This window comes from Thunnus albacares, chromosome 7 (genome assembly GCF_914725855.1).
Source record: "Thunnus albacares chromosome 7, fThuAlb1.1, whole genome shotgun sequence".
Taxonomy (NCBI): domain Eukaryota; kingdom Metazoa; phylum Chordata; class Actinopteri; order Scombriformes; family Scombridae; genus Thunnus; species Thunnus albacares.
Window position 1 is genome coordinate 1,267,863 of NC_058112.1, and position 25,815 is coordinate 1,293,677.

The following is a 25,815-nucleotide window of genomic DNA, read 5'->3' on the forward strand; positions in this document are numbered from 1 at the left end:
TTTTCTACAATATGGCAGATCTGTGACATGACACAAAGTCTGGTCCTAGCTAGAAAGTTGGGTGAGCTACAAGGCTGAACACACTCCTGCATTAGCTTTGGATGTAAATCATGACTGAAGTCCTCGGTTACTCTGCTGGGCATTTAGGGGGACTTTTAGACTAGGATGCCATCATCCATACATTTATGCGTAATTGGTCTAAAAAGAAGAGCTAGAACTTCCCATGAATTGGGAAACAGCTGTGATCAATAAAAAGCAGCATGTTTTAAGTGTTGTAACTAAAATGGATGGTGAGGATTTCTGGTGAGGATATCACCAGCTAAGCCACCTGATTGACTGACTGAAAGGATTCTACCTCTGAAATCACAGCAGTGGGCCTGGTATTTCTAAGTCTACAAACCTTGTCCTTGAGAAGTGTGAGTGGGCCCAAAATTCTCAAGCATTGTTCAAAGTTACACTGGTCAACTTCAGTGCCTAGAAATCCTGTTGGGTGAGCTCACAGACCGGCATCCAGCAAGTCATGTTTACTAACCCTGATTTCTGCGATGCTTTTCTGAATATCACAGGGATGAATGAACTCCAGTCTGAATTTCTCATTTCTAACTTCCTGTCTGATGAGACTGACAGCAAAAATTAATTTGACAATCCAAAGGGATGTTACACTGAGATGCTCCTCTTTGTTGCAGTCACTTTGTGACTGAGACTGATAAAACATATGTGATTTTATATTGCTGTCTTGCCGTGTGCAGTTTTAATAAGTCTGGAGTCTGTGAGAAATAAAATGAGAATCTTCAAGGTAACCGCTGTGAGATTTCCTGTAAATATACCTCTGCCACATCATTGAATTGACTAAATGCAGGAAAGATCACCATGGGGTACTGTGTTAACTTTTTGTCTTTTTTGGCTAGCATTAGAAAGACTATGCCACCCAATGCATTGGGCTTGTTGCACTAAGAAGTTGATTAGATTCAACAAACAGTTATAGACGTCTAAGTCATCAGGCACATGAAGCTATTGACTATGATACGTAGGAGAAAATTTACTATTTACTCTGGCTGATGAGCTAGTTGCTCAGCACTGCTCACATCATTAACATTTAAAAGACTGTTTTACCAACAAAATTGAGTGTACCACTAGCACAGAATCAGTGGGAACAACACACAAATGTCAGAAAAGATAACTTAGGAAGGCGACCAATGAAAAAGATTAAAAAGTGACATAACATCCTCTGAAACGCTTGTTTTTGCTGACCTCCAGGGGTTTAATTTCTCATCTTGGTGTGACATCACTGTTAGGGGTTGTTAGAGGTAAAAGAAAGCACACTCCTGACCATACCCAACCAAGGTGAAACAGTTGAAACTTTCAACCAGAAAGGGCAGAGAAATACTGTTCAGTCTGTTGTTATGTTATTCTTTAAAGACATTATGGTAGTGGTAAATTATTATGTTTTAAGAGAGAAGGGCCATGAGTAAAGGATATATATATATATATATATATATATATATATATATATATATATATATATATATATATATGTGCATATTATATATATATATATATATATATATATATATATATATATATATATATATATAATATGCACACTTGAGTGTAGCTCAAGAACTTTTAGTTCAACTAAAAAGCAACTTTTCAACTTTACTGGGTCTTCAGCCAACATCAGGCAAAAATTCAGGAATTATAATCCACTGTAAGAATACTGCTTTTCCTTCCACTGAATGCTATCCTACACCTGGATTGGATGTGCTTACAACCACCTTTTTCTGTACCTGCAAGATTGTTATAATGCTCCAACCTTTTCACCTCTTTCACCATTTATCCAAGAGGCTTCATTCAACAAGTGATATCTTGAGCCTCTGGTCTTTAGGACATGTGAAGATGTTTGGTTGGTCATTGAGGGGGCTTCATCAGTTCTTATTTGGATGAGTACTCACACATCTTCAAGACCAAACAGCAGGTCCAGTTTACTTTGACATACTTCCTCTAAGAAATCAGTCTTTAATTTTGGAACTTGTCCTTTTGTAACAATTTCTTTTTTTTTTGGCATTTTGGCCTTTTTTATAGGCGAAACTGCAGAAAGGCAAGAGAAATGGGTTGAAAGAGGGGTATGACATGCAACAAAGGTCTGTATGTTGCAATTTGTGTGGTATGCATCTTAACAGCAGGTTACCAGGGCGCCCCAGAGCTGATTAACTTTAAAAACTAAGAGCAGTCTAACATATCTTTGTGAAACCAATCCCAGGGGTGTGAGCACACTCTGAACTACTTATGCACAGCTCCGTGCTACTACTCCGCTGCTAAACAGTGCAGTGTATCCAATTTTTGTACGCCGTGTGCATGGAAAGTGCTACACATGAGCATATAAACAAATGACTGAACTTCTTAAGTTCCTCCCAAACACCTAATAGACCTTATTAGTAAAACAAGACTTCCTGGAGGACATTTATAAACAAACAAACAAAAAAAACAAAAAAATTCATAGTGAGAGAAAGATGTAATGTACAGTATAAAGTATTGATCCACCAGTTTTTGTACACTCTGTCTTTTACACTTTGTAACAGACACTTTTTCAGTGTGAAAGACAATTTGCTGTAAGTACTCACTGAAGAGCTGCTGTAGCTGAAATGAGTTACTGTGCCTGCGAAAACTCCATCTTCATAAATATGTATACTTGTGAAATATAACTGTTTAATGTGGTTACAGTTAAATCAGAAAACAGACACTAATAATTACAGTAGTAATGGTATCATACAGTAGTTCTTGGGCTTACAGCGTGTCTACACAGGCCACATAGCTGCTCACAATCCACACGCTTAACCATGACCCGAAGCATATTTTAGGCTTCAAGTCTATTTTCCTCCATTTTACATACATACAGGGATTGTGTATTGGGCTCCTAGCGCTTCCAAAATGTGGTTGACCTACACTCAACACTGTACCCGAATGCCTCCAGTGTAGACACACAAATAGGACACTCACTGCTCATGCTATGCTTTCTGTGTAGACACAGTGTTAGAGAGAAAGGCTGGAAAAGTTCACACTCTGGGCAAGGTTTCACACAAGCACCTTTGCTGTAAGATACTTTGGCCCTATTTTATCCTGGCGTTGTAATAATTATTTGCTGTACATATGAACATATCATTTAATAAAGACTCAAGGCTGCTTTTCCCAAGTTTGAAAAGCATTGAAATGAGATTACATCTGTTCTATCTGGATATATTGTCTGTCAGCATTACAACTTAATGCCAGGTAGAAATTTGGAGTTTAATTATTTTGCAAAACAGTGCTTTTGAGAAACTGGTTCTTAGACAACAACATCAGATACATGACATTCAAACATCAGTACACTGAATAATATGACAGTTGCTTACATGGCTTACATCTCACAGCTATCAGACCACGCTAAACCTTTCTCAGTCTTTTCGCCCTGAGGGACAGACGAAAACTGTGGTCCTTTCTTTACCTTTAGACAGATAACACATTAATACTGTTATGGCTATCATCTATCATTTAGGACAAAAACTGAGCAAAGGTTCATCATTTTGTGGTTAAGCTGACTCATCTATGATTTTGCGTGGGGTTCTTGTGTTAAGCTAACGGACAGCTGCTGCATTTTGATTGTTAGTTGTGTTGAGTAAAATGACAAAGACATCATTCTTACTCATTTTTTCAAGATGTCAGCTGAAAATTTTGAGTTATGGGCACAGTGACCCAATGCTAAACCCAGCCTTTGCTCACTCACCCAATGTTTTGCCTTTGACAATATATCAGGTCTATCAAACATGTATAGCATGTCTAGCTAACTACCCAATACGCTGATTTGTCATTCCTGGTGAGATCTGGATCAACGGTATTGTCCCTAAATGTGTACATTTAATGATTTGCGATCAACTTCATCAGCAAATCTGACAAGTATGTAAGGATGGAGACAGATATCTGAGTGCTCAGTTGAGTTAGTGAGGCTAACTATATATGTATGTTAGCATTTTCTGGCAAAACTGTAAGATCATTTTATCAGGCCTCTCAGAGTAAAGCTGTGTTAAGTGGAAAAAAAACAAACAATGTATAGTGTAATAAAATGAAACGTTGCAAAAAAAGGATCCCAAAGTGACCAAAATAAGTTACATGTTGATTATTATTTATGGAACAGTCCGACATTTTGAGAAATTTTGCAAGCTTGTGGTAAAACCGATGCTCTGTTGAGAGGACGGATTTGGAATTGTTTGTAGATGTATGTTTTTCACTTTTGTGGGATCTAGGCTAGCATTTTCACCCTGCCCACACTCTTTATGGTAAGCTAGGCTACACACAGAGCTTAATTGATATCAATCTTCTTTGGGTATGATGGCAAACAAAAGTAAATCTCAAAATATTGAACTGTTCCTTTAAGATTGAAGAACATTTCTGATCCTAAAACAGTGCTTGCACTCTGAGCAGGTTAATTAACGCTTTCTCTACCGTCCTGGCTCATACATTACCATTCAATGGTTAATGAAAAGTAGGATGAATTTAAATTATTTAAATGTGATTAACATGTTAAAATGTTGAAAAGACAGTCTATGACTAGATAAAGTAAATAACAGTACTTACAACTGGAAAGATTATCAAAATATCTATTGGCTTTCACTTAACCATATAACAACACATCAAGAAGCTAAAAATAATCAAATTTCGGAAAAGGAAATAAGTTAACATAGCCTGTCTGAAGATGTAGAGATTTACAGTATATACATTCTTTTTAAAAGTAACAAGATTTTGTTCATTGACTGGTAAGTCAGTCGTTATCTTCTCAGTTCAGACTTTCTGTTGCCACAAAGCTGTTTTTGCTTGATCATCTCCCAGGATCTGACGTCTGAGTGGATCTTGATGAATCAAACTACACAAAAAGGCTTCTTTTAAGTCATCCTTAAAGGCTTCCTCTCAGCCAATTGTTTGTCTATTAATGATGACCATTTATTTCCTACCCAGTGTCAGAATATTCCAATGGCTTTGGAGCATGGCAGAGGTCCACTCTTTGATTTAAAATAAAAATAAATAAAAATATATTGAATATGTCTTTAAAAAAAAACAGAAAATGTAACTTCACCTTGGGTAGTTCAACATTCTTGTCACGCTGCAAAGGATACAAAAAAAGCTCTTTTTTATTTATTTATTTATTTTTGCTTTTTGCCCTAGGGGGTAATTTTTTTTTTTGTATATGATTTTCGTAATTTTATTCCTGTTTGTGAGGGTTTTTTGCAATATATAGTGCTGAAAGTAGGTTTGTTTGTAAGAAAGAAGAGGAAAATTTACAGCTAGTGTACATTTTTAAGCAGGTAAACAAAATGTAAAAGTGCTCTTATTTTGAAAGACTATTTTTTTGAGTTCCCAGTGTTTAGAAAGAAGTAGGAGGCACTTAGGTCCATCTCTATGGCGACAGACAGTCATTCAGGGCACACTTCCAGGCTCAGGATTGGAAGGTCTGATCAGGATCTTGCAGAAGTGAACATCTCAGTGGGCTAACATGAGCCAGGACTAAAAGGTGTATCTATGATGGCTTTGCAGATGAAAACATTGAAGCATGCTGACATTGGACTAGCACTTAGGAACACAGTGGCTGCTGTACATGACATGATTCATTCGTGCATGCTGTCCTTTCTTGGTAACCTGCTTCCTTTCAATGAGGAACAGTGTTGAAAGATGATCCTGGTCCTTTTGCCTGGTCCTCTTGTTGATATCTAGAATGCAGCAGTTTACGCTCAACATGATGTTTGTGTCAGGGCAATTCTGGTTGCAGCCACAATAATGCTGCTGATTTCAGCACTAGTCATGGCCAAAGAAAGGTCCCCCCAAAAATGATGCAGCAGTTCAATTCCTCTCTTCATGGTTTTACTAAGGAAAACCCATAAAAGCTTACGATCATCTGTTTGGAATGAAAAACTCCATCAGAAGCAATCAATGTTTCACACCAGAACAGTAGGTCATTAAATAGCAATAGAAATAAATCCTATCTGATTTAATTAAGAGACATATTTAGGGGAGTCATATCATCATGATGATACTATAATGATGTTCTTGAAAATTTGCCATAAACATGTTCAGGTTTTACATGTGAGGCATTCAGTACAGTCGGGTGAGATTGTGAGTTATCAGGCAATTCCCAGGATCTGAAATTACTGGCAAATTACAGGCAAACAGACAAGCCTGAATAAAAAAAAAAAAAAAAAAAAAAAGATTTCTTTTGGTTACTCTGATTTACCACAGGACACCGAATAAAAAAACACTTTTGGGTTGAACAATATTATCTAAGACAGGATATTTGTCTATGTGGCCAAACCAAGACAGACTCTACCAGGCTACATCAGGCTTCTTCAATACCTGGATAGAACCAAAGCTGCACCATTCTAGACAAGGTGAAATGAGTATGCATAGGAAAGTGAATGATGGTACCTTAATTACTGGGGTAAGAAAACCAAACTAACCCAAACCCTACCAGTACAAACAGGTAAATCCAGTCGTAATCCATACTTCATGGTCAAGTCTTTTTCATCATGAGTTCATTTGAAAAGGAGCAAGACAAGACCACAGATCAGACCATTTATGTAGGTAAGGTCCAAGACAATTGCTTTGATTATAATGCGATACAATGCAATGTAATCCAGTTCATTCCAATCCTGTTAAACAAGCATCACACCACTACAATGTTCAATCCAATCCTTATTTGTCAGGCAGTTGGATGCAAGGTATGGTCCATTCCTAATCCCAATGCTCATATTCCATTCCAGACCATGTAAATCCAGGCTAGACTTCCACTCCAAGGCAATCCCTTTCAGTGATGATTTAGTCCAACCTAAAACACATCCCATTCCTCTCCATTCTGTAAAGTTTCTATCCCAGTATGTCCAGATAGACTGGCGTGGCTTTCATCAAAGTAAACAACATCTTCTGAATGTCCTTTATATTGAGGCGCTGTTGTGGCTCTCTCTGCCAGCAGCCCAGCATCATATCATATACTTCCTTGGGACAGAGCCTGGGGCGCTCCAGTACCCTACCCTGAGTTATACACTCTATCACCTGGGAATACAGAGAGACACATGATTAAACAAGTAATAACATCTCACACTATTAAGGAAAAGCTATGGTTATGCAGGGATTTGTCACATCTGAAGTTCTGTTCAAGTGTGCTGCATAATTTGATACACGTTGTTTGACTCCTGTAGCACACACTGGACCGTCATACAGACAGATAAAGTAGTCAGGATACAGCACAGCACAGTAGTTGGAATTAGGGATGTAACAATACACAGAAGTCACGGTTTGGTATGTACCTCGGTTTTGGGGTCACAGTTCAGTACGTTTTTTACAGCAGAAAAAAAAAACAGGAAAGGTAGAAAACATTACAAAAACATTTTGGTCCTTTATTTTGAAAAATGTTAACATCCAACAATAGCTCATTGGCCAAAACTTTTAGTGAAACAGTTTAGTTTTACTGCAGTCGAAACTATTATTGAAACAGTTAAGTATTGCTGCAGTGGAAAAGGAAAAAACATCCTTTCTGTTTCTTGCAAAGAGTCAGGACACCTGCTGACAGCTGTTTTATGCTGATTTATGGTTGTACAGAACTGGTTCTAACAACGTGCTGTCTGACTACGTCAGAAATCAAATGTGTTAATTGTATGGGTGTATGGTTTATAGTCGTTCTGAACGGCTTCACTCAAATGTTGAGTGAAAAACTGACCACTGAAGAGAGGGGAGGGGTATGGAGGAGACGTGACATTCTTTAAATACGGAGATAATGGCACATATGTAAATAATAGTATTGCACTCAGCTTGGGTGTCTCGATTGTCATTCCGATGGCAGAAACACTACATAAGCATGCACTACATAAGTTTTTGTCTGATGTTTTGGTCTGATGTGCTGCTTTTAGCTTGATTTCAGTGTATGGTGGATATACCTTTCAGATACATATATACAGTATATATTGGCCATGACCTGGAAGTATATTTTTATAGAATTTGTGAGAAATGGTCAAGTGTCTGGAATACAGTCATGGTGGTCAGTCAGGTCATGACTGACCACACTGTGACCAATTTATGTTGTGGTTGTTGCAGTCCACTTTGGTTTGATCATTTTGGATGTTACTACTTTTGTGTAATTAACTGTAGCTGCTTTGTAGTTGTGATCTTTTTGTGTATGGGATGTCACCCCACAGATCCGTGGATCTTGATGTGTGGGGGTGGCCTCCCAGTTCGTCAGGTCACTTTGTGTGTTGCTGGTTACCATCATCCATCACAGTAACTTGTGTGTGGTTTTAGACAACATGGTGTTGGTGCATGGCAGCAACTTTGTAGCTGGTGTACTTGTTGTGAACCTTTTGGTTTGTGGCTATTGCACTCCACTTTTGTATAATAATAATTGGTCACGTGTGTGTGTGTGCGTGCGTGCGCGTTGTAGGCAAATGCAGTAACTTTGTTTTTTGTGATGTTCACCTCAAAGTGGTAGCCATTTTGTATTTAGTGGGAGTGGCACCCACTTGCATGGCTACCTGCTAGAGTGCTGCTCATTATCAAACTTGGTGGCAGTAACTTTGTTGGCCCTTTTGTGTCTCAAGATCTTGTTTCTGCTGTCCCAGCAGTTTTGTTTGATCCACCTTTGACCCAGGTTACCACTTTTTTTTTTTTTTTTTGTCAGCAATAGTCCCAATAATCTTGTGCCTTAATTGCACTTCCTGTGTCCATGCTGAGGAACTTTTAGTAATAACTGGCAAAACTATCTTGTGCAAGGGTTCCAAGTACAATATGGATTGTTATATGCTCACAGGTAGTGAGGTGTTTAGCAGGTGTGAATTTGTTTTACCTCTTAACATACAGCCTTGGTAAGTAGCACTCATTTCAAATAAAAGGCAATGAATAAATGTGGTAAAGTGGTAACTCACAGTTAACTGTGATGTGCTATATTAGTGCTGCAGTGAGTTTTAAATGTTTTCGTACTTGTGATTGTGGGACAAGCTGTTTATTCATTGTTTTAAGGGTGGGGGTGTTATGTCTGTATGTGTTGCCTGCGTGTTTTTTGTCTCCTTTCTATGCTGTCTGTTGCTCCGCCCAGGTCATCAACAATCAGCCCACAATGAGGTGTACCTGGCCCAGGGAGGAAGAGCTTCAATTTTCCATGTTCCTGTGGCAGTGAGAGGCTTTTTGATTGTGGACTGCTGGTCTTGCCTCGTCATGGGATTTTGTTATTTTAGTTTTTCTGTTGTATTTTGATTGTTTATCGCACTTATTTAGTGTCCTTGTTGTTTTGTATCTTTTACGTTAATAAATCCCATGGCTTGGGTTTTTTTTTTTTTTTTTTATAAAGGTGTCGGAATTTTAAATTTGGGTAAATGGGGATTGTTGTTCACCCCACAGGGTTGACCAAGGGTGGGGCATAACAGTGAGGCTATGTTAAGTGTTCTCTGAACTTTTCAATTCCTTGCCAATACATCTCTGAGTTTGATGTCTTTGCTCAAAAAGGTCTATAAAAGGACACAAAGAAAGGATCACATACCTAAAAAGGTGCAGACTACAGGTATACTTAGTGAGCATTAACCCAACTGTTGTTATGATGCAGTATCATGATTGGTATTCACTGGGACTGAGAAGATTAGATCATTCAATATGTGTTCTACTGAGCAAAAAGGTCATTTTGATATTAATTCATTTAATTAAGTCCTCATAGCCTAAATGTTCATTTTGCATTTATAATTTTAAACAGTGACAATTCAGGCTCGATGAATAATCTGAGGTTCCTACATTTTTATTGTGCTGTATATGACAATGAATGTCTCCTATGTATATTCATGTGATTAATGCTACACACATCTTTTTGTATTTCTAAAGCAGTATGGAGCCCCCAGGGGTCATGTGGTAGAAATAAGAGTGGAAATCTGTGTGCATGGACTGGCAAATAATGCCCGTACCATGGCTGCCACAACCTATTACACCTTCATTTTTGCCCATCCTGTTCTGTTATCTCATATACTGTGTTGTAGTGAAGCCAAACTCACAATATAGTTGTTCTCATATACATACTGTATGTGCAAATATTATACATAATGTGCAACATATTTGCATATCTTTCTGTTTTAGAGTGTGAAATTTGATCTTGGCTTGTTTACACTATAGGAAATGTTGACCAACAGTCATTACCAAGCTGCTGCTGCTGCTCAGATAAAGTCATTACTATTGTGATCAGGACATTGTCAGACAAAATAAACAAAATCCAGGTCAGTGACAGCAGCTGTGCTGTGAAGTTGGCTGTACTGACTTTTAAAATTATTTATTTTGCATGGTGTTAGAGGAACTATTTGTATTTGTTGACTTAACCTAAAATTTGAAGGCAGCCCATTCACTCATATTAGTAAGTTGAAACAAGTAACATTTTACAGTGTGGTACTCCCTGTATTCCTGGCTGGACTTTTAACATGTGGTGTTATTCTGAGAAGATCATTTAGTCATTTCTGTTGCTCTCTGCTGTCGGAGGGGGGGGGGGGGGGGGGGGGGGGGGCTTCATTTCCCCTTTGTTTTCCTCTGTGTAGTTATTTAAAACAGCCCCACTGACACTTTCCACTTGAGAATGCCCTCCCTCTGGCTATTTGACCAAGGAACTGATTATATGAATTTTCATCATAATAGTCAAAATAGTCAACTTGTTGTTTAGATAAATTCAGTATGATGTTCATTTCCACAGCACTAATTCAATCAGTGCAACAGCAGAGTAATGTCATACTCACCACTCTGCTGCTCTTATTTTCTCTTTTTGACAGATACACTCACTATAATCAGCTCAATTTGGTTATACTTTAATGGGTTTTTTTGAGTCACTATTAAGCTACTGTCAATGAAACTTTATTTTCTTGCATAGATGGGTATCATTAAATACATTTCAGCAGCTGAAAGGCCACACTTCCTGTATTCTGTTTCCTTGTAGGTTTTAATGTGAAACATCTGCAGGAAGTGTTGGTAATTTTACCTCACCTCCCTGGCCGGTGACTTTAATAGCAACTCTCATTTATTTGTTCATACCTGCCACACCCCTGGCTATTATTCAAATACTAGTTTTCATTTGAGAATTTATGGTAACTCAGCGTGGTTAGATGGAACAAACCACCAACATGCATACCATGTCTGCTTTGAAAGTTGGATAAGGCATGTCCTGTCTTATAAAAGCCTCTCCAGGGTTAAAAGGGGGTATGACAGCTACTGCAATCATGCCGTTTAAAAGTGCCACTCTGCACTTATACTTAACATTCTAGACACATAGACATGTGCTCTTTGCAGCCATCAGTGAGTGAATGAGGTGAATCCAGGCAGGCTATCTTTACTGATCTTCCTCATAAAATCTATACAACTGACAAAACAGTGTATTTAGACAAATAGAGGCAGACCAATGAGAAGGGGATTCAAGAGGCCACGACACAATATCAAGACTGTCTGTAATATTCTGCTTCTTCAGTTTTCTGTGCAGGTGAGGAGAGAGCTTTTCTGTTATTTGATTGTTTTGCTACATGCATATAACCCAGCCCAATTGTCAAGGTCTCCACACTCCACTGACATCTCATTCACATTTTTCACATAATACCACCACAAGCCAGGGTGTGCATGAATATCAGAACAGACCTTGTGATGTCTGCAATGGAAAGGCACCTCATAAAATGTGCAATTCTATGACACATACACCTAAAAATAGATGTTTGTCAGACTGATCACCTTGAGATTTACCCATGACCCATGATTCACTTTTGCCAAAATGACTACCTAAAGTCATTTTTTTTATTTCCCCAGAGCACAAACAGACCATAATAAATCTGCAGGGAGTTATGCTTTTGATCAATACCTACTTACTCGACTATTACTTCACCAGGTGCTGAATTTGCTGCCTTTCAAACGCCCCTTTCTGGTCCATACTCTGTTTGAACTAAAAATTGCCCACTCACTGAAATGTCAGTGTGTCTGTCTCCACACTAAAGACTAAAAAGCCTTGTTCTTGAGGCCAAATGTGAATGCCAACTGTATTTCTCCAGCAGTATTCCTAATTTGGCATTGTAATAAATCCACTAATGCTTGAACATCTCTGAAAGAATGCAGAGGCCAAGTGTTTCACATACAGACAAGCAGATCCAGGAATCTTAAGATAAGTGGTGTAATGGAACGTAGTTGATCTGTGATCCGTACAGATCGCCCCCACAGTTTGGCATGCATGTGAACTATGGATTAGCTGCAAAATTTAATGTCTCATTTAAGACAAAGTAAACAAACCGCTGTAGCTACAAGTCATGGACAGACAGCGTGTCGCTAACAGGGATTTTGAAGAGCAACGACCAAACCAGCATCCAACAGGTCCAAAGTGACAGCTGTAGGTATATTTACACGCTGTTTAATGTGCTGCAGCTGAGCAGCTAATTAGCTATCTAGCTGCCAACTGAGGTTAGCAGTGCACTTTTCACCAGTGAATGTTTGTTTAGTGACTCGTTCAACAAACTAAGCTGCAGGACAAGACGTGTTTTCATGTTTGTAAGTTATCAAGTTTTGATGATGTGGACACAGACTGTTGTTTCATTCACTAACATGTTTAAAGGAGGAAGGTATCAGGCCTCATATTGCACTTTAATTTAACAATTGAGTATTGAATATTTTATATATTTTAAGATTTCATTTAAACATTGGACATCTTGAATGTTGTTTTCATTTAAGACCATGGACAAAAGTTCCTGCTGTAAGTGTTTTACAGAATAAATGGACAGCAAAGTTATATTTGTCTCCCTTTTTTTTGCTGACCTGATCCGTGACTCAAAACCATGATACTAGGCGAACCGTGAGTTTTGTGGTCCGTTGCACCCTACTTAAGATGCTCTTGAAGAAGAAAACCTTGGTTACAGAGAGTAGTCTTTATTCTCTACCTAGCCATCCTTCTTATCTGTTATTATTTTGTTTTTGTCAGTTACACATATTCACCACTGTGTGGGAGCCCTGCAATGAAGGAGGAGACACGTTCAATCAGCCTCGAAGGATATACCGTATTTATTACGACTTGGGCCTTATTTACAGGTTGTAAACAAACCTCCCAGTCAGACAAACTTATTTGGAATAGAAAACATGGGATAAAATTGTTATCAAAGCAGTCCAACATTTCAATTTGACCTCTAAATGGTGTCCGGATAATAAATAATAATAATAAGTGGTTATAAATAATTTGGATAAACTGTTTGTTTACAAATGGATGATCATCTGACTGCTGTGTCTCTTGACCCGTCTGACTTCATTTTAGGGATGTTGCCACATTCCCTGATCTCAGTTTGTGCATGGTAACTAACAGAAATGATGGACAATGCCATGAAAATAAGAATACATGAACACATATAGGTGATTGTGTACCTCATTATTGGCCAGCTGGAACCATGGCTGTTTGCCGTAAGTGAAGATCTCCCATAGAATGACTCCGAAGCTCCACACGTCGCTCTCTGTGGTGAACTTCCTGTACATGATGCTCTCTGGGGGCATCCAGCGGATAGGCAGCATGGTGTGACCTCCCACCTGACCACAACACACACACACACACACACACAGGAGAGACACAACGGTTAAATATAAAAAGTCAGCTTGTCTCTTTTAAGATTTAGTTTATTGTCATTTCCCTGTGTACTTGCATACACACAGAAACAGAAAGGATAAAGATATATATCTAAAAATCCCTTAAAAACGATAAAAACATGTAAATCCCAAAGAGAAAAATAAAAAAACATTAAAGTGCACTTGGAGAGAAAGTACATGTCTCATTTTCAATGTTGAAAGCTGATGCATGTCAACGAGTGACCAGCACTGATGGGGGGGGGGGGGTATTCTTCTGGATTTGGCACAGATGCTCCTGTACCTCTTCCCAGACTGCAGGAGGGAAAACAGACTATGAGGAGGGTGGTGGGGATCCTTTATGATGCTGGAGGCTCTGCAAACACAGCGTTGATGGTAAATCTCCAGCAGGAAGGGGAGTGGCACACCAATGATCTTGCTAGCTGTCTTCACTATCCTGTTCAGACGATGTTGTTCGGATAGTTCACAGTTACCAAATTATATAGATATATAGATATATTCAGGAGCTCATTTTGGTGCAGCTACTCCCTCTCATAGAACTTTCTTATGCTTCAAGTCAGTTGACTTTTTCAATATCTAACCAAGACCACTATCTTTCCCTAATCTTAACCAAAAGCTGCGAGTTCCTAAACAGAACCATGAAATACTTGAAATATTCTTTTGTTCCAAGCAGATTTTGTATTACAAGATATTGTCAGAAAAAGAAGCTTGCTGATACAATGAACGATACATCCTGAATGAACAATTGCAAGTTGCCAGATACATTTCTTAAAAACAAGTCCACAATATGTTTATAAAAAAATGTATTTCAAGTGGGATTACATTTCTCTCAAAAGACATTTTCTGTTGTAAATCAGTAGTAGGAAGACACTGAAAATCAGTCCATTTTGTCTGTAAGTAAACCTTTGAGCTTAGATTGTTGTGTACATTTAGGGCCCTATTTTAACCATGTAATTGCAACGACAAGTGCAAGGTGGTTGGTCTAAGGCGCACTGATTTTGTGGGTGTCTCCATGCGCACCTACTATTTTGGTTCATGTTTGTGCAGCAGCACAACGTGCAAAAGGGCTAAGTGAAGGTGAATATAGATCAGAGGGTGTGGTGATTATTAAATACTCTGTCAGCCACATCACATCACTGGTCTCATAGCTCTGAAACAGCTGAGCCAAACACGGTTAAACGTGATGACGACAGCTCAACAAACATAAAGCTTTTCTTCAGGAAATGTCAGAGTGTCACAATATGAACACACATCACCACAAATCTGCAGGCAAAGACAGATGGAGTAGTTTTTTTCATCAGTTAGTTATGATAATAATGATAGAAATAAAAAATAAAGAAATTAATTTGGTGACGCCGTTTATATGATTATATTGGACTGACGATATTATAGCAATAATCATAATGTAGCTCACCATGTACATGGTTGTAGAGTTTAGTAATTAATGTTACACAACAGTATTTGCTCTGCAATGTGTTTCAAGGATAAAACATGACAGGCTACTTTTGCTAAAAAGAAAGTTGGAAAAGATGCTATGATAAGCCCTGTTAACCCAACATCTCCTTCATAAAAAATAAAGAATATCGAGTTATAACCGATCAGTCTGGTGTGTGAGTGTGTGTGTTATGTGCATTAGATTAGATCCTGATAAACAGGTTGGCAGTCGGAAGAATAGAAATACGTTACATAAATGCAGACCATTTACACCAAAACACACATTTCGGAAGTTTTGGTGTTTTCTACCTGAGTAGAACCTTTGACTGCAGATAACTTCCATGACCCCTGAAGAAGCCAGTGAATTCATTAACTATGAAACACATTGTGAAATTGTTTAAAGGCAAAGGTATCTAGTGCCCTTTTGGAGCAAGGATTCTTTCCTCTGACAGAAGTCATATGATAGATGGGAGATCAGCTGGTGCTTCCTATTATAGCACATCATGTATATCAATCACAGTGTTCATCATGTGACTGCGACATGTGTCATCAGTGACTGCTGGAGGTTTGGAATGGATGGTATATATGAAGCACAGTAGTTAGTCCCTATAGTATGTGTGGACAAAAAAGGTCACTCATTTTATCCAATCTTGTACTAAAACCTGTTACACTAGTAGTACAGTTTCAAATTACTGTTTTTGCTGCCATACATCAGATTCTGCTTACTTTACAACACCAAAAAGTAGAAAAGTTCATGCCCAGGTGCGTAAAAGCATATTAAAGATATTTAACTTCACTGTTTTTTCAACCCAGAATGCACCTCAAAACCACCAATATCATAAATTTTAAGATAAAACTTTGCTGCAGCTTCTCACCAAGTTTAAACGCATTCCCATGTGTTTGTCACTTCAGCCTTAAAACACACTGATATACAGTAGTAGTAAAAAAAAAAAGATCAAAGCATATAGTCAGAGAGGTCTATACAGGTCTATACTTTTTTGGCTGATTCAAACAGTAAAACACATTTAAAAGGCTTTAAAAAGTTAGTTCTGTACCTCACTGTATCCACAGAGAACAGCAGCTGTGGTCAGCTTGAGTCCATAGAACCTTCTCCAACTACTGTGGGGCCCAGACATATAAATGATGCACAAACTGGTATTTATAAAAGAAAAACCTGCAGTCAGAATGTGGACACCTCACATATACTGTACTTCTTCAGACCTTGGTTTTCTAGAGTGAGCCAGATGTGATAGTCAAAAGGAAATGAAATGTATATGAGAGATGGAATCTAATAATAAAACATTTTTCGTTTAAGTTGTTGTTGATGTTGCAGTTAATTTCTCTGATTTGTATAATGTTTTACAGTCTACACAGAAAACTATAATATGCCAATCTCAGGTGCATTTATAAATGTAATTATTTACTCTAGAGTGATCAAATTTACACTTTTATTAAAGTCAAAACATCATGTTACTGTGTTTATGTTGTTTTTATTTCACCATTTATAAATTCAGTTTTGCACTTTTTGCAGCCAATAATGTAATAACTACTGTAATCATTTTTCGATTCTTAATGTAGTAATAGTCAATAAAGTAATACATTTTCTGAATCAATAACATAATAACTTTTTGTGCATAATGTATTAAGTTTTTACTTTATTGACTGGTTATTACATTATTAGCTGGGTTAATGTAATAATATACTTATTAAATTTCCCTTCGGGGATCAATGAAGTAATATCAATCTTGCCCTGGGCTGCTGTGTTTGTTTATTTCTCCCTTCAGGTCCAGGTAGGCGCAGACTGTATCAGTGCAACTGGGTGCACCTGGCCAGTCCATCCACAATGCATTTAGGATCAGCCATCCCCATTCCTTGGTCTCTCACTTCATCGCTGGCTCTCCCCCCTGCACCACATTTTCTTTTGTTTGGTTGTGTTGCACTTCACTTTAGTTTACACCATACATCACGACACATTCACACATCCACTCACCAACTCTACTGATCTACTGACTGACCATTCCCCGCATCAGATTAATATTTTGTTGCAACTTCTTAAAAAATAGATATAATTGCTTGATTTTGAGTGCAACCGTTTGTATTTCCCATTATTTGTCATGGCCTAAGAGCTGGGTCATAACACACTACATCACAAGTTTTATTGTTTGGCTATAAAGTGTCACATCTATTCCTCTTTAAAGATGCTTTGTCCTCGAATACAAAGTCATCTTTTATTCAACATATTTAAATCACTTTTTCAAGCAAGCTGTTTCAACCACACTATTATAGCTATTCAGCACTCTCTCTCTAAATAACACTCCAAAGGCAAATAGTTTGGCAAAAACCATGCAGTTTTGCATTCAGTATAATTTTTTTATTTTCGCAAATTCTAAAAATAGTGTATTTGAATATTTCTGCATACTAGAGTGCCAGTCTAAGAATTGCATAATTGAGTAAGACTGGAAAGCTGAGACTCTTGTGGATTCCATGAGCCCCATTGTATTCACGTGTTATGATGTTAGTCCCCATTGTAGCCATTTCATTACAATGAGACCATTTTTTGAAATTTGATCTCACTGTATAAAATGACCTATTGTGACAACTAGGATAATCACAGCATCATGAAACTTAACATCCACAAACTAGAGACGGAGGGCATTCAGAAGATGTATGGTATCAAGCCAAAAATTTCTGCAACAACATATGAGACTTAATTGAGCATGGGAATGACCATCACATACTTACATCATAATGTTCTAAGCCCTTATACACTGTAAACTTTCCAAATTTAAATAGGCACCACTTCTATCTAGCATATAATGCTATTGCCCCCTAACAATCCCCTGTCCTCCCCTAAAAAAGACAAAAATGGGTCTATGGTGGGTCTTAAGGGTTTAAGTTAACTGACTCCGGCTAGCTGTAGGCTAATTATTTGCTATCTATGACAGCAATTTTATAATACCAGTGACACCTGGTCCTTCAGAGCTTGTGCGGAAGACTTAGTTCTCACCAACCGATTAATGAAAATCCCAATTAACAGTATTTTGTAAACCGTTGTTTAAGAGCCAAGTGTTGGAAATATTGTTGTTTGTTTTTTATATGTAATTTCTACACATCAATAACATTATGGGGAAATGCTACATGGAGAGAGATTGGTAATATATTTATGTAAGATACCTGTGTATTGCCCCTTAATTGCAACCCTCTGTTATACGTAGGCTTATACTGTATGTTTTGTCCAATACTTAGAGAGAATTAGAGAGAGAGTTTAGAGTTTAAAGAAGGGAATAATGTACCTCAAAGGGTCGTAGAATGCCTTGTGCCACTTTCCAGTTTCGTAGTAAAACTGAATTAACACACATCAATTCCATACAAACTTGAATGCCTCTCAAAACCCATAGTACTCACATCTGATTAGACTAAGGGCCTGCACCCTCTGTAGTTTTTCAGGACCACATCACTACAGTAATGATAAAAAAGATGAAGCAATTTAACACCATTTCATGTATTTTACATTTCTGGAACAATGAGAATACTGCAAACAATCATTCTCCTGTCCTGTATCATTTGGGTATATACAGGACATGAACAGAGAGCAATGTCATATGAGACCTATGATTTGATACTCAAGGCACTCAAGGGGGAATTTAATGTCCCTGTAGCACAGAGACCCAGGACCCAGCGTGCTGCTCTTGTTTGGCTGTGGCAGAATATACAACTTTACGCCCTCAGTGAGGATGGCCAGGCAATTACATTTGCTGGAAAATTGGTCGCTAAGAAGTCAACCATCCCAGCACTTGTGAACAAGGTTCTTGATGAAACAAAAGGCTCTGGTACAAGACAGGTGAACATGCACATTAGAGAAGAATACTCTGGCATCAGTTGAGCTAGTATGCAAGACATATTGGACAGGTTAAGACGCTACCAACTGCATAAGATGACATTAAGGAACAAACCCATTCCAAAATCCATTAAAGCCAAAACAATTCAAGATCATCACTAGATTGACCTTCTTGAAATGGTAAATGATAAAAGGAATGCACTTATATAGCACCCTTCTAGTCTTCTAACCACTCAAAGCACCTTACAGTATATGTTAACATTCACCCATTCACACACACATTCATACACTGATGACAGACGCTGCCGTGCAAGGTGCCAACCTGCTCAACAGGATCTAGTCTAATGCACATTCACACACCACTGGCACAGCCATTGGGAGCAATTTGGGGTTCAGTATCTTGCCCAGAGACAAATCAACATGCGGACTGGAGGAGCTGGGGATCGAACCACTGATCTTCCGATTAGTTGATGACCTGCTCTACCTCCTGAACCACAGCTGCCCTTAATGGGGAGTTGAGGCCCAAATGCCCTGAAAGCATCTGACGTGCGTGTTTTGAAGTACACCTATTGTTTTTAAGGGCCAAACACACACCAAAAGCGTTATGAGGCAATTGTCCTGACGCCCCATTTCCAACCATGTTTTGATTTTGGAAGCGACCAAACCTGTTTTCTCTGCAACCGAAAAAGATGGAGAACTCAAGCCAGCTAAGCACCGGAGAGCGAGAGAGAGTGAGACAGCGTGGCGGTGGTCAAGTCTCTGAATGAGAGAAATAAAATATTCTGATTATTTCATGGCAGTCACGTTTTACAACACAAATAAATAACCATCAGTCAATAGATGATTTACTACTACTACGTTCTTAGTTTCAGTTTCATTTTCCTCCTCTGCATTTCTCTTTTTCATTCCTTCATTACATCCAACTAATGCAGTGATTAATATAAAGAACAAATTGAATTAAAGCTGCAAGCAGCGTTGGTCAGGACCTCGCACTCTGGCCCATCAGGATCAGATCATTTTGCTTTTTAAAAATGAGGGATATTTCTTACAAGTGTGGTGTGCTTTTATTTTGAAAGTTTGATTGACAGGATGAGAATTTTCTGCAGGGTGAGACATGTCTGTCTTGCTCACACCTGTGTCATCAAAATCCTGCAAGTTTTGGGCCCATTCACTTGAATTTCAATTAGTAAATTGAAAACTCTTGATGAGTTTGTGTGTAAAACAAATTATTTTCCTAATTTTCATCAAGTCTATTTTTAGAAAAGGAAAGATTTTTAACCTACATGACCTGGTCAAAGTTTGACTGAAATGTGTACTGTAAGGTGTATAGAGACAATAAGTAAGTGTAGCTGGACACAGAAAAATAGTCATATATTTGAATGGAGAGTGTGAGAGAACCCACATCTTTTTGAACATTTACTGCTTCCACATAGTTTTAGATACAGACTTGTCTTGCTCCTCCTGTGATTTTATAATGAGTGTGTATTGCGGAATTTTTCACAGCACTGAGGGAGTGGCATCACCAGGAGCAGTTGGAGAGGAGGATTTTAGAGTACGCTTCTTGTGAAATCTCCTCATAAATCCCATGACTTTGGTCAAATCTTACATTAAAAATCATATCTTTTGGTAGGAAATTTTGTGGCGAATCCATTGATACAGGTTTGAAAGTTGTCAGACTTATAGTTTAGACGTCAGGGGTGTCAGTGTATGATTTGTAGGTCTTGATGAGATGAATAATTGAATTTTGGTTTGATTTCTTCTCTTTTGACATTCCTACGGGCCGTGGCGGCCATTTCAGTTACATAGGTAGCGCTAGAGAGCACATTTTGGCACTTTAGGGGTTTCTTTTTACATTTTATCAAATTTTTCACCAGACCTGATGTGCGTGCCAAATTTGGTGAGTTTTTGAACATGTTTAGGGGATCAAATTTAGGTGTGAAGTCCCGTAATAAGAAAGAAAGAAAGAAAGAAAGAAAGAAAGAAAGAAAGAAAGAAAGAAACAAACAAATAAACAAACAAATAAACAAACACACGAAAAACAATATGGTCCTCGCCCTTAAGTGTTGACCCCATTGTTTTACAGTAGTCCTCTGCCTTTTGGGCTCGGTCCCTAAATATAAAATATTGATCCTTATTTGCATTTGAAAGGACTTATATGAATTTTGTGATTTTGGGAAAACATTGGATTTGAAAGAATGCGTCACTGCTTTTCATAATTTTATAAAACGTTCCTGCAATGTTGCATGTTTACAAAGGTTTACATTGTGAGAATGTTTTGAGGATGTTGCTTTCAGTGAAAATTCTGTTCAAAATGTGCCAAAGTGATTTTAAGAATATGTGTTTAATGTTTTGAAAATGTTTTGAAATCATGGAAAAAAGAGGCTGCAGAACTTGCCTGAGAATTGTCACATTTTAAAGGTTTCTTCAGTATGAAAGTAATCCAGTGATAGTTGTCCGGACATCCATGGCTACATTAAAAACAGGACTTGCTAAAAGCTAATTCAGCAGATTTTTAATGGAGACTGTTTGTCAAAATGTAAACAAACATTAAAATATTTGGTGGTAACACACCAAGTAATTCAATGAGTTGACCCCCTATCTGGCCCTCTGGCTGACCCTGAGCCTGGCATTCTGGCTGACACTGAATTTAGCCTTCTCACTGACCCTGAACCTGGACTTCTGGTTGACCTTGAACCTGGCCTTCTGGCTCAACTTGAAGTTCAGTCTATGGCCAACCCTTTGGTTGACATGGTAGTGGATCCTAGCAGTGAGCCTGGAACTCAATACCTACCATCAGAAATCTTATCAAAAATTATTCAATTATCTCTCAGTCTAGATATGTCAGTGCAGGGGACATACAATAAAGTCTCATTCATATTCTGTGAATTATCTAGACTATATCATCCTAACCTGTACATAAGGGAGGCACTTGCAGAGCATTTGGAACTAGAAAAAGAGAATGACTGTTTCATTAGTGTTATGAAGCTATATGAGGCTGCTGGACACAGCAGTGGTCTCAGCACGTGTATAAAAGAGTTATTTGGTAAGGACAAATGGTGGATGAAAGCCTGGATTCTATTCACTCACATAGCCTTTGGACAGTACAAATTTAAGGACATCTACCAGAGGAATTAATGGCCATTTTTTGTTGGTGTTTTTTTTTTTTTCATCAGATAATTTCATCTAGATTCTTTGAGTTCTTTTTTTATATCTGTAAATGAATGGAAGTTAATTGCGATTGAACTTTATCTCTACCGCCTTACCTCCACTTTGTCAAAAGCACATTATCAACACAATGTTTAGTTCTTTAAAAAGACACCATAAAACGTCCTTTATTATCATTAAAAAACTGAAAGATGTGTAACCAAAGTTAAGTCGTGTTATATACTGTATTTTACAGTTTAGAGGTTTAGAGTTTAGAACATTTAGAGGTTGAAAGTTGAGCACGAGGGATAATAGTGCTAGTTTGGTTGAAGAAGTTGTTTAAATACACTTGATAAAAGATTAAATTTTTCATGGAAAGAAGTGGCAGTATTTTTTATTTGGGAACACAGCATTTTCAAAAAGGAATAGATTTCATATTACACAACGGCACTATCATTAGGTTCATTGTGAATGACACTCGACTTTAAAAAAGAAGATTATAAAACAAAAGAGGTTAGCTCCCAAACTATTAAAGCAAACATCAAAAAAAGTTGAAAGGATATGGCGTTCCACTAAACTGGAGGAATCTTGCTTTGTCTGTCAAGATAGTCTGAAAACATATAGAATTCTGTAATGCCAGAATGCCACACTCATCATTAATAGAGGAGAATAAAAACAGCCCAAGTTTCCCTTTCAGCACTTTGGTCAGGTTGACAAAGAGTCATAACTCTATTGATCCATGATTGCTATAGCTCTCAGTAGTAATGACTTCATGAGCTCCTCTGATGATAAATTTCTAACTATTAGAGACAAAATTCATCACCTCCTGTCCTCAACAGGCACCGATTTATCTCTAAACACAGGAACCTTAGAAACAGCTGTGAAACCTGATATACATGTTTTTACACTGTTTTTCTCCAATTGACCTTCCTGGACTAACTTCAATGGTTTCTTTATCTAAACCATCAACCTGTCTCTGTCTACCACAGTCCTTTCAAGTAGTTGTAATTAAACCTCTTCCTTAAAAAGCCTACTCTTGATTCAGGCATTTTAGCCAACTAGAGACCTATATTTAACCTTCATTTTCTCTCTAAGATCCTTGAGAAAGCAGTCACCAATCAGTTGTGTGACTTTCTACATAACAATAGTTTATTTAAGGAGTTTCAGTCAGGGTTTATACTGCATCATAGCACTGGTGAAAGTTACAAATTAACTAATTGCATCGGACAAAGGACTTCTCTCTGTACTTGTCTTGTTAGATCTTAGTGCTGCATTTGACACAATTGACCATCACATCCTATTACAGAGACTGGAACACGTTAACAATGAATCTTCCATGCATGTAAAAGTTAGACACAGAGTTCCACAAGGTTCTGTGCTTGGACCAATACTATTCACCTTATGTACCGTATGCTTCCTTTAGGTAATATATAATATATATATTTAATTGTTATGCAGATGACACCCAATTATATTCATCAATGAAACCAGATGAAACCAATCACTTAACTAAACTCCAAGCATGCCTTAAGGATATAAAGACCTGGACGACCTGCAATTTTCTGCTAATAAACTTAGACAAAACTGAAGTTATTGTGCTTGGCCCTGAACACCTTAGAAACACATTATCTAATGATATAGCTACTCTACATGGCATTACCCTGGCCTCCAGCACCACCATAAGGAATCTGGGAGTTATCTTTGATCAAGATATGTCCTTTAGCTCCCATATAAAACAAATCTCAAGGACTGCCTTTTTTCACTTACATAACATTGCAAGAATCAGGCACATCCTGTCTCAAAAAGATGCAGAAAAACTAGTCCATGAATTTGTTACTTCTAGTCTGGATTATTGCTATTCAAAAACTAGAAAAAAGGATCGCCTTTCTAGTCTTCTGACCACTCAAAGCACTTTTTACACTACGAATCACATTCACCCATTCACACACGTTCATACGCTGAATGGGTACAGGGGCTACCATGCAAGGTCCCAATCTGACCATCAGAGGACAGAGAAAAGCTAATCATTCACACACATTCACACACTGATGGCACAGACATCAGGAGCAATTAGGACATTGACATGCGGACTGGAGGAGCTGGGAATCAAACCGCTGATCTTCTGATTAGTGGACGACCCGCTCTACCTCATTAGCCACAGCCGCTTAAATGAATAGTTTTAGATAGAGACACATGATAATAAATAAAACTTAAACAGTGATATAAGTATATTATTACATTATTGGCTCCAATTATTACATTTTTAATGATTTTTTTTAACTTAGCTAATAATGTCATAACCAGTCAATAACGTAATAACTTATTTCATTATGTGCAAAAAGTTATTAGGTTATTAGTTTAGAAATTTTATTATATTATTGGTAAATTGTTACATAATCAACTTTTATTACATTAAGAACAGAAAAATACTTATGTTATTGGCAGTTATTACATTAATGATAGTTATTACATGGCTGCAACAGCAATATAAAATGAAACACTGATTACCTTTGCTCATCCATACTAGCTGCTCCATTCGACTTCTCCAATACACATTGGTGAAATTGCACTCTCTTAACTGTTTCATTGACAGGTCTACAGATTGGTGGAGCAGGTGTAAGTATTAATTGATTGATTAAAAGCTGATTAAGGGCATGTCCACATCCATCTACGGCTAACTTTGGGAGTGGAAATGAGGCATGTGTGTACACTTCCACAATGACAGAGATTTATAAAACAGAGCCATGTTTATGCATAGCTTTATAAGCTGACAAAAAAGAGTGTTTATGAATATATCTGTCTTTACAAGTCTGTCTGTAAGTTTTGATTCAAGCATGATGTCTCTTATTCAGAATTCCAACTCCGGCCAGTACCTTGGTACTGAAAGAGAGAAATAGAGCCTGACATGACACAGGGAGTGATCAAGTTATAAGGAGTGCCTTTTTACATGATTTCCAAACAGATTCATGGACATTTATCCTGGTCGACATTGGAGAAGAGTGTATTATGTTGATTTTAGCAGTGGAAGTAAAATGTGTGTGTTTGGAATTATGACAAATGGCAAATTGCATCAGTTGGTTGACAGTAAGGTTGGAGTGGTTGGGGACAAATACTGCTACAAAAATTTGGATTTATAGCTGTTCAGAGTACATCAATTCATATCCAAATACTGTATTTGTTTAAATCTCTGTGATAATAATATTTTTTTATAACAAACTTGTTACAAAGTACTTCACAAGGTAATAAAAACAAGATAAATGAAGCAGACGTAAATAAAATAAAATGAACTATTAAGACAGAGCTGTGCTAAAAAGGATCAAGAATAAATACAGTATAAAAATAAAATATGAAAGTGGTAAAACAAGGTGATATAAACAAATATGTACACACGGATACATTTACAGAAACATACTGTATATACATATATAGCAAAGATGCACACATAAATAAGGGCATACATATACAGTATCTTCCTTCACATGCTATTTGCACATAGACGTAATCATACAAAAACACAACATAAAAATCCCATCCTAAAAAAAGTAAGCTTTTAAATGCTTTTTAAAAGCTGACACAGAGTCAGTCAATAGCCAAATCTCTATATGAAGCATTCCAGCAAAAGCCAGATCCCCTCTGGTCACCAAATCAGAAACAGCAAGAAGTGGATGATTAGATGATCTAAGGCTATTTACTTTCAGAGTCATGGGATGTTAGGAGATCTGTTATATATTCTGGACCAGTCCAAGATGTGCTTTAAACATAAGTAATACAATTTT

At 37.6% G+C, this 25,815-nt stretch overlaps 1 protein-coding gene and 1 long non-coding RNA gene across 3 annotated transcripts in view; one reads left to right on the top strand and one right to left on the bottom strand.

The window, feature by feature from the left end:
* Nucleotides 1–5,011: 5,011 nt before the first annotated feature.
* Nucleotides 5,012–25,815, bottom strand: part of LOC122986452 (NT-3 growth factor receptor-like) — a 227,087-nt gene continuing 206,283 nt past the window's right edge. For both annotated transcript variants that reach the window (XM_044357745.1, XM_044357746.1), the window contains exons 16-17: nt 13,411–13,569; nt 5,012–7,071 (exon numbers count right to left, since the gene is read on the bottom strand). In XM_044357745.1, the coding sequence (XP_044213680.1) occupies nt 6,886–7,071; nt 13,411–13,569 (345 nt within the window). In that variant the 3' untranslated portion in view covers nt 5,012–6,885. The remainder of the gene's footprint in view (nt 7,072–13,410; nt 13,570–25,815) is intronic.
* On the top strand, nt 8,588–9,383 carry LOC122986456. The gene is made up of 3 exons (XR_006404302.1): nt 8,588–8,659; nt 8,819–8,873; nt 9,104–9,383. It is a non-coding gene; the product is annotated as an uncharacterized LOC122986456 (long non-coding RNA).